General features: G+C 46.8%; 1 protein-coding gene across 1 annotated transcript in view; it reads right to left on the bottom strand.

The window, feature by feature from the left end:
• The window catches only part of HSPA9 (heat shock protein family A (Hsp70) member 9), a 324302-nt gene that overhangs the window by 257506 nt on the left and 50171 nt on the right, over window positions 1–16625 (bottom strand). The window contains exons 4-5 of the mRNA XM_069199318.1: window positions 4602–4689; window positions 4341–4522 (exon numbers count right to left, since the gene is read on the bottom strand). Of these exons, the coding sequence (XP_069055419.1) occupies window positions 4341–4522; window positions 4602–4689 (270 nt within the window). The remainder of the gene's footprint in view (window positions 1–4340; window positions 4523–4601; window positions 4690–16625) is intronic.

Here is a 16625-nt window from a genome sequence, read left to right as displayed (position 1 = left end):
GAATGTCCTTGGTTTCAGTAGAGTTCTGATTAGGTGGGGTTTGGGGTCCAGTACTTATACCCAGATGTGCCTATGAAGTGGGGGAAGACTTCAAAGAGGTCTTTCAAGTGCAGAAGGTCCCTGCCCTTTCTTCCCCTGCTCCCGACACTCTACATGGGAGCATGCAGCCCTTTGTGTGAGGATAAGCACAGCCTTAATCAGGTGTGTCAGCTCCTCCTGTGCATCTAGCCCAGGAAGGCTCAACAGCCTGGTGATGGGCCATCAGGAGGCAAATGTCATACCGCAACTCCCTTTGTGTTCGACTGTCTAGCGGTCACTCACCCCAGACACATTCAGAGGCACAGAATGGATAAAGTAAAAAAATACCAGCTTTCTAATAGTGGCATTTTCAGACTTATTATTTAAAATCAGACTTCACGGTAAGTTTTGATTTTAAATTGAGAGTCCAGAGACACATATCTCCAATTTTCTACCTTTTCCCAACTGTAAGTTACACTTAAAGGATGCTTCAAGGTAACCCCAATGTTAACCTACGTAAGAGATGGGCCTTGCAGAAGTGAAAAGAAAATTTAGCAGTTTAACTACCAGGACATGTTAAACTTAAATGAAATAGTCTCACTTTTTAAATACACTGTACACTGCCCTTGGGGTTAACCAGGACCTACCTTACCGGGTGACCTACATTGTAAAGAAATGCCTCCTTGGCATGGTTGCCCCCTGACTTTTTGCCTTTGCTGATGCTATGTTTACAATTGAAAGTGTGCTGAGGCCTGCTAACCAGGCCCCAGCACCAGTGTTCTTTCCCTAACCTGTACTTTTGTATCCACAATTGGCAGACCCTGGCATCTAGATAAGTCCCTTGTAACTGGTACTTCTAGTACCAAGGGCCCTGATGCCAAGGAAGGTCTCTAAGGGCTGCAGCATGTCTTATGCCACCCTGGAGACCTCTCACTCAGCACAGACACACTGCTTGCCAGCTTGTGTGTGCTAGTGAGGACAAAACGAGTAAGTCGACATGGCACTCCCCTCAGGGTGCCATGCCAGCCTCTCACTGCCTATGCAAGTATAGGTCAGTCACCCCTATAGCAGGCCTTACAGCCCTAAGGCAGGGTGCACTATACCATAGGTGAGGGTACCAGTGCATGAGCATGGTACCCCTACAGTGTCTAAACAAAACCTTAGACATTGTAAGTGCAGGGTAGCCATAAGAGTATATGGTCTGGGAGTTTGTCAAACACGAACTCCACAGCACCATAATGGCTACACTGAAAACTGGGAAGTTTGGTATCAAACTTCTCAGCACAATAAATGCACACTGATGCCAGTGTACATTTTATTGCAAAATACACCCCAGAGGGCACCTTAGAGGTGCCCCCTGAAACTTAACCGACTGTCTGTGTAGGCTGACTAGTTCCAGCAGCCTGCCACACTAGAGACATGTTGCTGGCCCCATGGGGAGAGTGCCTTTGTCACTCTGAGGCCAGTAACAAAGCCTGCACTGGGTGGAGATGCTAACACCTCCCCCAGGCAGGAGCTGTGACACCTGGCGGTGAGCCTCAAAGGCTCACCCCTTTGTCACAGCCCAGCAGGGCACTCCAGCTTAGTGGAGTTGCCCGCCCCCTCCGGCCACGGCCCCCACTTTTGGCGGCAAGGCTGGAGGGAACAAAGAAAGCAACAAGGAGGAGTCACTGGCCAGTCAGGACAGCCCCTAAGGTGTCCTGAGCTGAAGTGACTCTAACTTTTAGAAATCCTCCATCTTGCAGATGGAGGATTCCCCCAATAGGGTTAGGATTGTGACCCCCTCCCCTTGGGAGGAGGCACAAAGAGGGTGTACCCACCCTCAGGGCTAGTAGCCATTGGCTACTAACCCCCCCAGACCTAAACACGCCCTTAAATTGAGTATTTAAGGGCTACCCTGAACCCTAGAAAATTAGATTCCTGCAAACTACAAGAAGAAGGACTGCCTAGCTGAAAACCCCTGCAGAGGAAGACCAGAAGACGACAACAACTGCCTTGGCTCCAGAAACTCACCGGCCTGTCTCCTGCCTTCCAAAGAACTCTGCTCCAGCGACGCCTTCCAAGGGACCAGCGACCTCTGAATCCTCTGAGGACTGCCCTGCTTCGAAAAAGACAAGAAACTCCCGAGGACAGCGGACCTGCTCCAAAAAGACTGCAACTTTGTTTCAAGAAGCAGCTTTAAAGAACCCTGCAACTCCCCGCAAGAAGCGTGAGACTCGCAACACTGCACCCGGCGACCCCGACTCGGCTGGTGGAGAACCAACGCCTCAGGGAGGACCCCCGGACTACTCTACGACTGTGAGTACCAAAACCTGTCCCCCCTGAGCCCCCACAGCGCCGCCTGCAGAGGGAATCCCGAGGCTTCCCCTGACCGCGACTCTCTGAAACCTAAGTCCCGACGCCTGGAAAAGACCCTGCACCCGCAGCCCCCAGGACCGGACTTTCACTGGAGAAGTGACCCCCAGGAGTCCCTCTCCCTTGCCCAAGTGGAGGTTTCCCCGAGGAAGCCCCCCCTTGCCTGCCTGCAGCGCTGAAGAGATCCGTTGATCTCTCATAGACTAACATTGCAAACCCGACGCTTGTTTCTACACTGCACCCGGCCGCCCCCGCGCTGCTGAGGGTGAAATTTCTGTGTGGGCTTGTGTCCCCCCCGGTGCCCTACAAAACCCCCCTGGTCTGCCCTCCGAAGACGCGGGTACTTACCTGCAAGCAGACCGGAACCGGGGCACCCCCTTCTCTCCATTCTAGCCTATGCGTTTTGGGCACCACTTTGAACTCTGCACCTGACTGGCCCTGAGCTGCTGGTGTGGTGACTTTGGGGTTGCTCTGAACCCCCAACGGTGGGCTACCTTGGACCAAGAACTGAACCCTGTAAGTGTCTTACTTACCTGGTAAAACTAACAAAAACTTACCTCCCCCAGGAACTGTGAAAATTGCACTGTGTCCACTTTTAAAGTAGCTATTTGTCAATAACTTGAAAAGTATACATGCAATTGAAATGATTCAAAGTTCCTAATGTACTTACCTGCAATACCTTTCAAACAAGATATTACATGTTAAATTTGAACCTGTGGTTCTTAAAATAAACTAAGAAAAGATATTTTTCTATAACAAAACCTATTGGCTGGATTTGTCTCTGAGTGTGTGTACCTCATTTATTGTCTATGTGTATGTACAACAAATGCTTAACACTACTCCTTGGATAAGCCTACTGCTCGACCACACTACCACAAAATAGAGCATTAGTATTATCTATTTTTACCACTATTTTACCTCTAAGGGGAACCCTTGGACTCTGTATGTGCTATTTCAAAGTAAGGAATAGCATGCACAGAGCCAACTTCCTACATACATGTAATAAAAAGTAAGATTTGGGCCTAGCAACTGGGCTTGCCAGGTGGAAAGGCTGTTTAAAAACTATTCACACAGGCTCTACAGTGACAGGTCTGAGACATGTTTACACTACTACTGTAGGGAGCGGCACAATCACTGCTGCAGGCCCACTAGTAGCATTTAATTTACAGGCCCGGTGCACATATACTGCACTTTACTAGGGACTTTCAAGTAAATTAAATATGGCAATTGTGAATCAGCCATATAAGTGCATATCATATTGCAAGACGACCCAACTGCTCTCTGTACCATCTATTAAGGAAGGCATGTAACCACCGATAAGGATCAGGATCAATCTAGCTCACACAGATTATATATACCAGCTCTGTAAGATTACAGTAACCACCAGATCACCTGTTTGTATGCTGCTGCTATACCCACATTGCATCACTGTTTGGACTACATTCTGTAGTCATGTAATGGGTCTTTAGTCTTAAACAAAATACTAGCAGATATAGTGGCATGCTTTCATATATAGTTGTCCTTTTCAGAGAATAAGTCATTTGGACCACAAAGCTTAAGTTTAAAAAAAAATGTATGTGCTCCTATGGTGAGCAGATAAAAAAATAAAAAATAAAAAAAATCCAATAATGGTACCAGTGCATGCACTCAATTTGTTACATATTCTGCTGTTCAATGCACTTTTTTAGCTCCCGTAATGAGCTGCAGCCATTATACCTACCAGTTTGCTAATTTTATTTAATTAATAACATTCTAAGTCAAGCGTCTCGGTGCAGATTGTCACTATTGCAATCCTTCTGAGCTTCATCTTTTACATCACTTACTATTATTGTGAGGTATGCACAAATGCTACTATAGTAGTGTAATGATGGCAGAAATAGGAGTAATTATTAGGTCACACTACTTTAAAAAGTCTAAGAGTAATGCAATATATCCTGGAAGCAATAAGCAAATGTGCTTTTACTTACATATCTTTCTGTACTTCAGCATCATCATATCTTCGACCTATTAGGCGTTTTGTAGCATAGAATGTATTTTGGGGGTTAGTCACGGCCTGTCGTTTTGCCGGCATTCCCACCAAACGCTCACCATCAGCAGAAAAAGCTACAACAGACGGGGTAGTTCTGGCACCTTCAGCATTTTCTAATACCTGGAGACAAACAATATTAGTTCTGAAAATTGCTTTAGAAAACAAGAGCAAAACAATGCGGGCAACAATTTTAAATTACCTTTGCTTGTTTTCCTTCCATTACTGCAACACAGGAGTTTGTAGTGCCTAAATCAATACCAATCACAGCTCCTTTTATTGCTTCAGAACTGTTAAAATAATAATAAAATAAAAAAAGAATGAAAAACAAAAATGATTAACAATTAAGCCCAGAGATGTCAATTAAATGTAAACATACAAGTTACTCTACCATACAATAAATATTTACAAAAATCAGGAGCAAAGACACAGCAGTGCCTATGAAGATGATGTTCCCTATAATCAGGGAAATAATAATCCTTACATAGTGCACAGCATGTTGTAAACCAACCGCTATCACAACCTTTACCAATACACTAGCATAATTCTGCTTAGAAGCCGCCCAAAATGTTGGTGGCTACAGCTCCGATTCAACAAGCAAAATGATTATTAAAAATCAGAAAAATGTGGTTATGTCCATCTGTATTGAAAAAGAGTCAAGGCATCACCCGGTGTTTGTGTTGAGGGAACCAGCCACACCGAACCATAACTAAACTTAAAATGCTGATGTTCCAGGGAGGCAGAGATTAAGGGAATCTCACTGTTAAACCTTAGGGCCAGAATTCCCCCCCCCTCCCATTTGCCAACTTCAGTAGTACTGGGATGCTTTCCACGTAGCCCACTGTGCCTTGGTATTGTTGCATTTTGTGTGTCAGACTCCCAACCTACTAGATTAAAAGGATTTGGTATTCGCACTGCTAAAAATATTATTCTAGGAAGCTGGCTCTTTATATGATATATCAAAATAAGATATTGTGCAAAGAGTCCACAGGTTCCCTTACTAGTGGACAGGGGCTTGCTCTACTGATAACAAGGTGCTCTCTTAGGGAGGTAGTGTGGCTGAGCAGTCTTAGGCGTATCAGAGAGGAGTGTTGGACATCTGCAAGTACACAGTCAACAAATGAGACACACGACTCAAGGCGATCCACACCAATTTACAAAAACAACAAGTATCTTTATACAGGGAGTGCAGAATTATTAGGCAAGTTGTATTTTTGAGGATTAATTTTATTATTGAACAACAACCATGTTCTCAATGAACCCAAAAAACTCATTAATATCAAAGCTGAATATTTTTGGAAGTAGTTTTTAGTTTGTTTTTAGTTTTAGCTATGTTAGGGGGATATCTGTGTGTGCAGGTGACTATTACTGTGCATAATTATTAGGCAACTTAACAAAAAAAATATATATACCCATTTCAATTATTTATTATTACCAGTGAAACCAATATAACATCTCAACATTCACAAATATACATTTCTGACATTCAAAAACAAAACAAAAACAAATCAGTGACCAATATAGCCACCTTTCTTTGCAAGGACACTCAAAAGCCTGCCATCCATGGATTCTGTCAGTGTTTTGATCTGTTCACCATCAACATTGCGTGCAGCAGCAACCACAGCCTCCCAGACACTGTTCAGAGAGGTGTACTGTTTTCCCTCCTTGTAAATCTCACATTTGATGATGGACCACAGGTTCTCAATGGGGTTCAGATCAGGTGAACAAGGGGGCCATGTCATTAGATTTCCTTCTTTTATACCCTTTCTTGCCAGCCACGCTGTGGAGTACTTGGACGCGTGTGATGGAGCATTGTCCTGCATGAAAACCATGTTTTTCTTGAAGGATGCAGACTTCTTCCTGTACCACTGCTTGAAGAAGGTGTCTTCCAGGAACTGGCAGTAGGACTGGGAGTTGAGCTTGACTCCATCCTCAACCCGAAAAGGCCCCACAAGCTCATCTTTGATGATACCAGCCCAAACCAGTACTCCACCTCCACCTTGCTGGCGTCTGAGTCGGACTGGAGCTCTCTGCCCTTTACCAATCCAGCCACGGGCCCATCCATCTGGCCCATCAAGACTCACTCTCATTTCATCAGTCCATAAAACCTTAGAAAAATCAGTCTTGAGATATTTCTTGGCCCAGTCTTGACGTTTCAGCTTGTGTGTCTTGTTCAGTGGTGGTCGTCTTTCAGCCTTTCTTACCTTGGCCATGTCTCCGAGTATTGCACACCTTGTGCTTTTGGGCACTCCAGTGATGTTGCAGCTCTGAAATATGGCCAAACTGGTGGCAAGTGGCATCGTGGCAGCTGCACGCTTGACTTTTCTCAGTTCATGGGCAGTTATTTTGCGCCTTGGTTTTTCCACACGCTTCTTGCGACTCTGTTGACTATTTTGAATGAAACGCTTGATTGTTCGATGATCACGCTTCAGAAGCTTTGCAATTTTAAGAGTGCTGCATCCCTCTGCAAGATCTCACTATTTTTGACTTTTCTGAGCCTGTCAAGTCCTTCTTTTGACCCATTTTGCCAAAGGAAAGGAAGTTGCCTAATAATTATGCACACCTGATATAGGGTGTTGATGTCATTAGACCACACCCCTTCTCATTACAGAGATGCACATCACCTAATATGCTTAATTGGTAGTAGGCTTTCGAGCCTATACAGCTTGGAGTAAGACAACATGCATAAAGAGGATGATGTGGTCAAAATACTCATTTGCCTAATAATTCTGCACTCCCTGTATATGTTTTAGCACTAGAATCACTATGTTCAGTTAAGTAGTGTTTGCAAAAAAAATCTTTACAGTTTTGAAAAGTCAGTGTAATTGCTAAAAAGCTTCAATTTTATCCTATGGAGAGAAAAACAAGTACCGCATTCAGGTACAGTACAGCGACCAATCTCCTGGACATAGGGCAAGGGTCAGGACAACAACATGTCACCCCGGGAAGCACTGGAGAAGTAGGATGCTTCAAAGAAATAGAACCTAAAATTTCACAGTAATTTAGCAACACTTTCTTTTCCCCTGAACATTTTATTTTGAAAGTGAGGAATTCCTAATCTTTCTTACAAGCTTCTGCAAACATTTGTATCTAATCAATGAGCATCATGGGAGCATTATAGGAAGCCTCACATTGTTAAAATTTTCGAACGTGTGCATACTTTTTCTTTTTTCTGGAACCACTGTGTCATGTGGGGGCAGTGTGACCTTAAACGTTTGTTTAGAGCAATCGCCCTAATAAAGGCTTCGTATTAATTAGCATAAATACAAGCTCAAACAGCAATAACATATTGTAAGAAGTTGGCTCTGTATGCACTATTTCAAAGTAAGGAATAGTATGCACAGAGTCCAAGGGTTCCCCTTAGAGGTAAGATAGTGGCAAAGAGAGATAACACTAATGCTCTATTTTGTGGTAGTGTGGTCGAGCAGTAGGCTTATCCAAGGAGTAGTGTTAAGCATTTGCTGTACACACACAGGCAATAAATGAGGAACACACTCCGAGACAATTCCAGGCCAATAGGTTTTTGTATAGAAAAATATCTTTTCTTAGTTTATTTTAAGAACCACAGGTTCAAGATTTAGATGTAATACTTCAAATGAAAGGTATTGCAGGAAGGTACTTTAAGAACTTAGAATTAGCAAAATAGCATATACAGTTTTCACATAAATGACATAGCTATTGTAAGGAAATGCCTCCTTGGCATGGTTACCCCCTGACTTTTTGCCTTTGCTGATGCTAGGTTTTGATTTGAAAGTGTGCGGAGGCCTGCTAACCAGGCCCCAGCACCATTGTTCTTTCCCTAACCTGTACTTTTGTTTCCACAATTGGCACACCCTGGCATCCAGGTAAGTCCCTTGTAACTGGTACCAAGGGCCCTGATGCCAGGGAAGGTCTCTAAGGGCTGCAGCATACCTTATGCCACCCTGGGGTCCCCTCACTCAGCACAGACACACTGCTTGCCAGCTTGTGTGTGCTGGTGGGGAGAAAATGACTGACATTGCACTCCCCTCAGGGTGCCATGCCAACCCCACACTGCCTAGTATCGATAAGTCACCCCTCTAGCAGGCCTTACAGCCCTAAGGCAGGGTGCCCTATACCATAGGGGAGGACATAAGTGCATGAGCACTATGCCCCTACAGTGTCTAAGCCAAACCTTAGACATTGTAAGTGCAGGGTAGCCATAAGAGTATATGGTCTGAGAGTGTCAAAAACGAACTCCACAGCACCATGATGGCTACACTGAAAACTAGGAAGTTTGGTATCAAACTTCTCAGCACAATAAATGCACACTGATGCCAATGTACATTTTATTGTAACATACACCCCAGAGGGCACCTTAGAGGTGCCCCCTGAAACCTTAACCGACTACCAGTGTAGGCCGACTGGTTTTAGTAGCCTGCCACACACCAGACATGTTGCTGGCCACATGGGGAGAGTGCCTTTGTCACTCTGTGGCTAGTAACAAAGCCTGTACTGGGTGGAGGTGCTTCACACCTCCCCCTGCAGGAACTGCAACACCTGGCGGTGAGCCTCAAAGACTCACCCCCCCATTGTTACAGCACCCAAAGGCACTCCAGCTAGTCCACGGCCCCACTTTTGGCGGCAAGGCCACAAGAGATAATGAGAAAAACAAGGAGGAGTCACTGGCCAGTCAGGACAGCCCCTAAGGTGTCCTGAGCTGAGGTGAGACTGACTTTTAGAAATTCTCCATCTTGCAGATGGAGGATTCCCCCAATAGGGATAGGAATGTGCCCCCTCCCTTTGGGAGGAGGCACAAAGAGGGTGTACCCACCCTCAGGGCTAGTAGCCATTGGCTACTAACCCCCCAGACCTAAACACGCCCTTAAATTATGTATTTAAGGGCTCCACAGAACCTAGGAACTCAGATTCCTGCAACTTAAGAAGAAAAGGACTGCTAAGCTTAAAAACACTGCAGAGAAGACGGAGACACCAACTGCTTTGGCCCCAGCTCTACCGGCCTGTCTCCCCACTTCTAAAGACACTGCTCCAGCGACGCTTTCCCCAGGGACCAGCGACCTCTGAAGCCTCAGAGGACTGCCCTGCATCTAGAAGGACCAAGAACTCCTGAGGACAGCGGCTCTGTTCACCCAAGACTGCAACTTTGTAACAAAGGAGCAACTTTAAAACAACTTGCGTTTCCCGCCGGAAGCGTGAGACTTACCACTCTGCACCCGACGCCCCCGGCTCGACTTGTGGAGAACAAACACTTCAGGGAGGACTCCCCGACGACTGCGAGACCGTGAGTAGCCAGAGTTGACCCCACTGAGCCCCCACAGCGACGCCTGCAGAGGGAATCCCGAGGCTCCCCCTGACCGCAACTAACTGCTTCTCAGATCCCAACGCCTGGTAAAGACTCTGCACCCGCAGCCCCCAGGACCTGAAGGATCCGAACTCCAGTGCAGGAGTGACCCCCAGGAGGCCTTCTCCCTTGCCCAGGTGGTGGCTACCCAGAGGAGCCCCCCCCCCCTTTTGCCTGCTTCGCTGAAGAGACCCCTTGGTCTCCCATTGATTCCTATTACAAACCCGACGCATGTTTGCACACTGCACCCGGCCGCCACCGTGCTGCTGATGGGGTACTTTGTGTGCTACTTTGTGTCCCCCCCGGTGCCCTACAAAACCCCCCTGGTCTGCCCTCCGAAGACGCGGGTACTTACCTGCTGGCAGACTGGAACCGGGGCACCCCCTTCTCCATTGAAGCCTATGCGTTTTGGGCACCACTTTGACCTCTGCACCTGACCGGCCCTGTGCTGCTGGTGTGGTAACTTTGGGGTTGCTCTGAACCCCCAACGGTGGGCTACCTTGGACCCAAACTTGAACCCCGTAGGTGGTTTACTTACCTGCAAAAACTAACAAACACTTAACTCCCCCAGGAACTGTTGAAAATTGCACTGTCTAGTTTTAAAATCTAACCTCACGCCTGCGCTCTTCCTAAGCTCCTTGGCTGCGCGATCGCGTGTAGTTTCATTTTCAATTCAAAAGTTTTATTTTTAGCCCCTGAACGCCGACAGGTCAAATAAACGTGGAGGCCTTGCCCTGGGGTTATGAGCAGGAGCTCCCTCAACATTTCAGCCTGCACTTCATAAAATATATTATATGTACATGTCTATTCCTGTTGGTTCACTTGTCTCCTTTCTGGCCCTGGATGTTCCGGAGACCGGGATGGAATCATCTATTCATACAGAGGGCAATCCCTCCTCAAATTTCCTATCCTCAGGTTCTGATCATGACCAAGCTTAACCCAAACCTTCTGATAAGCGCAAACATAAGTCGCGTAATACACAAGAGAGTGACCAGACTCCCCGCACTTTATCATTTGAAACGGAAAATATAATCCATCCGCGCCACGGAGTGGATCTCATGTGCAGAGGTAGCACGTTATGTACAGGACCAAATCAGGAAGGGTTTGATTGAGACGTACACAACAAGCCCAATTTTTTATGAAGATGTTCAGCAGGGAGTTTTTCGCCAGGGCCGGACGCTATAGAGGTCACATGCCAGGCCGTGGATTCTATCAGACCTCTGGAGGATACAATCAGCAGGGCCAAAGTTCTTATTCCAAATCGGGGTTCTATCCTTCTAGAGCCTGGAGAGGATGAGGGTGTGTAAGGAAATGCCTCCTTGGCATGGTTACCCCCTAACTTTTTGCCTTCGCTGATGCTAAGTTATGACTTGAAAGTGTGCTGGGACCCTGCTAACCAGGCCCCAGCACCTGTGTTCTTTCCCTAAACTGTACCTTTGTCTCCACAATTGGCACAACCCTCACACTCAGGTACGTCCCTTGTAACTGGTAGCCCTGGTACCAAGGGCCCTGATGCCAGGGAAGGTCTCTAAGGGCTGCAACATGTCTTATGCCACCCTGGGGACCCCTCATTCAGCACATGCACACTGCCTCTCAGCTTGTTGTGCTAAATGTTTTGATGGTGGTCGCATTCTCCTGGGATCACCACAGGTTGAGTTAAGTAAGGCAAATTTCCCCAAGTGCAGTGAAAATTGTACTATCAGCTCTCCCACTGTGCCAGGGAGGGACACTTTGAGGGTTTCCCTTGTGTTTTTTTTCCTATTTAAAAGGCGCCAGGTGGTATATTTTTCAACAGCTAAGCTTGGGAAGAATTTAGGAATGGGGCTGCAAATTTAACCAGTGCTCATGTAAAGCACTTTAATCATCCGGTCCAGTTTGCACTATACAAAACTGCAACAAAAAAAAATTACGAAAAATAAATAAATCCACCTCCAACTTGCAGCCTTTGTCGGGTGCAGACACCGAAAGAAACAGCAAGATGCCAGAAGAAGAAACAACACACCGCCACGAGGGCCAGGCATAGAGGTAAAAGAAATAAGTAGTGCGCCAACACTAAGGTATATGGCTGATCGTGCAATAATCCATGCAACGGAGTCAGTCTTCAAGGCGGTAACAAAACAGCCACAAGGCAGGACAAACCTAAAGCATTTACCTAACAAACCAAAGGAATGTTGCAATGCAAGCCAAGGAACGAATTAAAGTGATGAGTGTATGATGGGCATGGTGAAAGCCAAAAGAAATAGATTGGAGCATGCCAAGAGACAGCACATACTTGCTGCCTAGGCTTGACCTAACCAGCCAGGTAGCAACCCTGTGTGGGAATAATTTGGAGAAATATGGTTTCCTTAAGTTATAAGGAATAGTCAGACGTTAGCACAAGCTTTTTTTTTTTTTATTTTTTTTTAGTTATCTGGTACTGCAAGTATGTCCTGCTATTTTAAACCAAATAGACAAACCTCCATTCTGGTGTAATTTTAAGAGGAAATCTATTTCCCCTCAAATACTTTTCTAAATCTCCAACTTTTCTCAAATATTGGCGTCGACCTGTGCTGTAACCTTGATTTCCTAAATATTTGTTCAATATTAACATCACATTACTTCAGAATATTGCTACATCTTCCCACTAAGATAGTGCTAAAGAAAAAACCAAGAGCTATGCAGTCATTTGGACTTACATGGATCTTTATAAAACCACTTAAAGTGAAACAAAACTGTCCGAATGCATGGTTAGTTTCCTCAGAACGTCTGTATCCTACCGTGAGTAGAAACACTGACTGTAGGCAGTTGGCTCTGTATGTGCTATTTCAAAGTAAGGAATAGCATGCACAGAGTCCAAGGGTTCCCCTTAGAGGTAAAATAGTGGTAAAAAGAGATAATACTAATGCTCTATTTTGTGGTAGTGTGGTCGAGCAGTAGGCTTATCCAAGGAGTAGTGTTAAGCATTTGTTGTACATACACATAGACAATAAATGAGGTACACACACTCAGAGACAAATCCAGCCAATAGGTTTTTATATAGAAAAATATCTTTTCTTAGTTTATTTTAAGAACCACAGGTTCAAATTCTACATGTAATATCTCATTCGAAAGGTATTGCAGGTAAGTACTTTAGGAACTTCAAATCATCAAAATTGCATGTATACTTTTCAAGTTATTCACAAATAGCTGTTTTAAAAGTGGACACTTAGTGCAATTTTCACAGTTCCTAGGGGAGGTAAGTATTTGTTAGGTTAACCAGGTAAGTAAGACACTTACAGGGCTTAGTTCTTGGTCCAAGGTAGCCCACCGTTGGGGGTTCAGAGCAACCCCAAAGTCACCACACCAGCAGCTCAGGGCCGGTCAGGTGCAGAGTTCAAAGTGGTGCCCAAAACACATAGGCTAGAATGGAGAGAAGGGGGTGCCCCGGTTCCGGTCTGCTTGCAGGTAAGTACCCGCGTCTTCGGAGGGCAGACCAGGGGGGTTTTGTAGGGCACCGGGGGGGACACAAGTCCACACAGAAATTTCACCCTCAGCAGCGCGGGGGCGGCCGGGTGCAGTGTAGAAACAAGCGTCGGGTTTTCAATGTTAGTCTATGAGAGATCTCGGAATCTCTTTAGCGCTGCAGGCAGGCAAGGGGGGGGTTCCTCGGGGAAACCTCCACTTGGTCAAGGGAGAGGGACTCCTGGGGGTCACTCCTCCAGTGAAAGTCCGGTCCTTCAGGTCCTGGGGGCTGCGGGTGCAGGGTCTCTCCCAGGTGTCGGGACTTTAGGTTCAAAGAGTCGCGGTCAGGGGAAGCCTCGGGATTCCCTCTGCAGGCGGCGCTGTGGGGGCTCAGGGGGGACAGGTTTTTGTACTCACAGTCTTAGAGTAGTCCTGGGGTCCCTCCTGAGGTGTTGGATCGCCACCAGCCGAGTCGGGGTCGCCGGGTGCAGTGTTGCAAGTCTCACGCTTCTTGAGGGGAGCTTGCAGGGTTCTTTGGAGCTGCTGGAAACAAAGTTGCAGCTTTTCTTGGAGCAGGTCCGCTGTCCTCGGGAGTTTCTTGTCTTTTCGAAGCAGGGGCAGTCCTCAGAGGATGTCGAGGTCGCTGGTCCCTTTGGAAGGCGTCGCTGGAGCAGGATCTTTGGAAGGCAGGAGACAGGCCGGTGAGTTTCTGGAGCCAAGGCAGTTGTCGTCTTCTGGTCTTCCGCTGCAGGGGTTTTCAGCTAGGCAGTCCTTCTTGTAGTTGCAGGAATCTAATTTTCTAGGGTTCAGGGTAGCCCTTAAATACTAAATTTAAGGGCGTGTTTAGGTCTGGGGGGTTAGTAGCCAATGGCTACTAGCCCTGAGGGTGGGTACACCCTCTTTGTGCCTCCTCCCAAGGGGAGGGGGTCACAATCCTAACCCTATTGGGGGAATCCTCCATCTGCAAGATGGAGGATTTCTAAAAGTTAGAGTCACTTCAGCTCAGGACACCTTAGGGGCTGTCCTGACTGGCCAGTGACTCCTCCTTGTTTTTCTCATTATTTTCTCCGGCCTTGCCGCCAAAAGTGGGGCCTGGCCGGAGGGGGCGGGCAACTCCACTAGCTGGAGTGTCCTGCTGGGTTGGCACAAAGGAGGTGAGCCTTTGAGGCTCACCGCCAGGTGTGACAATTCCTGCCTGGGAGAGGTGTTAGCATCTCCACCCAGTGCAGGCTTTGTTACTGGCCTCAGAGTGACAAAGGCACTCTCCCCATGGGGCCAGCAACATGTCTCGGTTTGTGGCAGGCTGCTAAAACTAGTCAGCCTACACAGATAGTCGGTTAAGTTTCAGGGGGCACCTCTAAGGTGCCCTCTGTGGTGTATTTTACAATAAAATGTACACTGGCATCAGTGTGCATTTATTGTGCTGAGAAGTTTGATACCAAACTTCCCAGTTTTCAGTGTAGCCATTATGGTGCTGTGGAGTTCGTGTTTGACAAACTCCCAGACCATATACTCTTATGGCTACCCTGCACTTACAATGTCTAAGGTTTTGTTTAGACACTGTAGGGGTACCATGCTCATGCACTGGTACCCTCACCTATGGTATAGTGCACCCTGCCTTAGGGCTGTAAGGCCTGCTAGAGGGGTGGCTTACCTATACTGCATAGGCAGTGAGAGGCTGGCATGGCACCCTGAGGGGAGTGCCATGTCGACTTACTCGTTTTGTCCTCACTAGCACACACAAGCTGGCAAGCAGTGTGTCTGTGCTGAGTGAGAGGTCTCCAGGGTGGCATAAGACATGCTGCAGCCCTTAGAGACCTTCCTTGGCATCAGGGCCCTTGGTACTAGAAGTACCAGTTACAAGGGACTTATCTGGATGCCAGGGTCTGCCAATTGTGGATACAAAAGTACAGGTTAGGGAAAGAACACTGGTGCTGGGGCCTGGTTAGCAGGCCTCAGCACACTTTCAATTGTAAACATAGCATCAGCAAAGGCAAAAAGTCAGGGGGCAACCATGCCAAGGAGGCATTTCCTTACACAACCCCCCCCCAAACGAAAGAGGATGAGACTAACCTTTCCCAAGAGAGTCTTCATTTTCTAAGTGGAAGAACCTGGAAAGGCCATCTGCATTGGCATGGGCAGTCCCAGGTCTGTGTTCCACTATAAAGTCCATTCCCTGTAGGGAGATGGACCACCTCAACAGTTTAGGATTTTCACCTTTCATTTGCATCAGCCATTTGAGAGGTCTGTGGTCAGTTTGAACTAGGAAGTGAGTCCCAAAGAGGTATGGTCTCAGCTTCTTCAGGGACCAAACCACAGCAAAGGCCTCCCTCTCAATGGCACTCCAACGCTGCTCCCTGGGGAGTAACCTCCTGCTAATGAAAGCAACAGGCTGGTCAAGGCCATCATCATTTGTTTGGGACAAAACTGCCCCTATCCCATGTTCAGAGGCATCAGTCTGCACAATGAACTGCTTAGAATAATCTGGAGCTTTTAGAACTGGTGCTGAGCACATTGCCTGTTTCAGGGTGTCAAAGGCCTGTTGGCATTCCACAGTCCAGTTCACTTTCTTGGGCATTTTCTTGGAGGTGAGTTCAGTGAGGGCTGTCACAATGGATCCATATCCCTTCACAAACCTCCTGTAATACCCAGTCAAGCCAAGGAATGCCCTGACTTGAGTCTGGGTTTTTGGAGCTACCCAGTCCAGAATAGTCTGGATCTTGGGTTGGAGTGGCTGAACTTGGCCTCCACCTACAAGGTGGCCCAAGTAAACCACAGTTCCCTGCCCTATCTGGCATTTGGATGCCTTGATAGAGAGGCCTGCAGATTGCAGAGCCTTCAAAACCTTCCTCAGGTGGACCAGGTGATCCTGCCAGGTGGAGCTAAAGACAGCAATATCATCAAGATAAGCTGTGCTAAAGGACTCCAAGCCAGCAAGGACTTGATTCACCAACCTTTGGAAGGTGGCAGGGGCATTCTTTAAACCAAAGGGCATAACAGTAAACTGATAATGCCCATCAGGTGTGGAGAATGCTGTCTTTTCTTTTGCTCCAGGTGCCATTTTTATTTGCCAGTACCCTGCTGTCAAGTCAAAGGTACTTAGAAATTTGGCAGCACCTAATTTATCAATGAGCTCATCAGCTCTTGGAATTGGATGGGCATCTGTCTTGGTGACAGAATTGAGCCCTCTGTAGTCCACACAAAACCTCATCTCTTTCTTTCCATCTTTGGTGTGAGGTTTGGGGACTAAGACCACTGGGCTAGCCCAGGGGCTGTCAGAGCGCTCAATTACTCCCAATTCCAGCATCTTGTGGACTTCCACCTTGATGCTTTCCTTAACATGGTCAGACTGTCTAAAGATTTTGTTCTTGACAGGCATGCTGTCTCCTGTGTCCACATCATGGGTACACAGGTGTGTCTGACCAGGGGTTAAAGAGAAGAGTTCAGGAAACTGTTGTAGGACTCTCCTACAATCAGCTTGCTGTT

Source organism: Pleurodeles waltl, chromosome 7 (assembly GCF_031143425.1).
Source record: "Pleurodeles waltl isolate 20211129_DDA chromosome 7, aPleWal1.hap1.20221129, whole genome shotgun sequence".
NCBI lineage: Eukaryota > Metazoa > Chordata > Amphibia > Caudata > Salamandridae > Pleurodeles > Pleurodeles waltl.
This window is presented reverse-complemented; position numbering and strand designations above follow the sequence as displayed.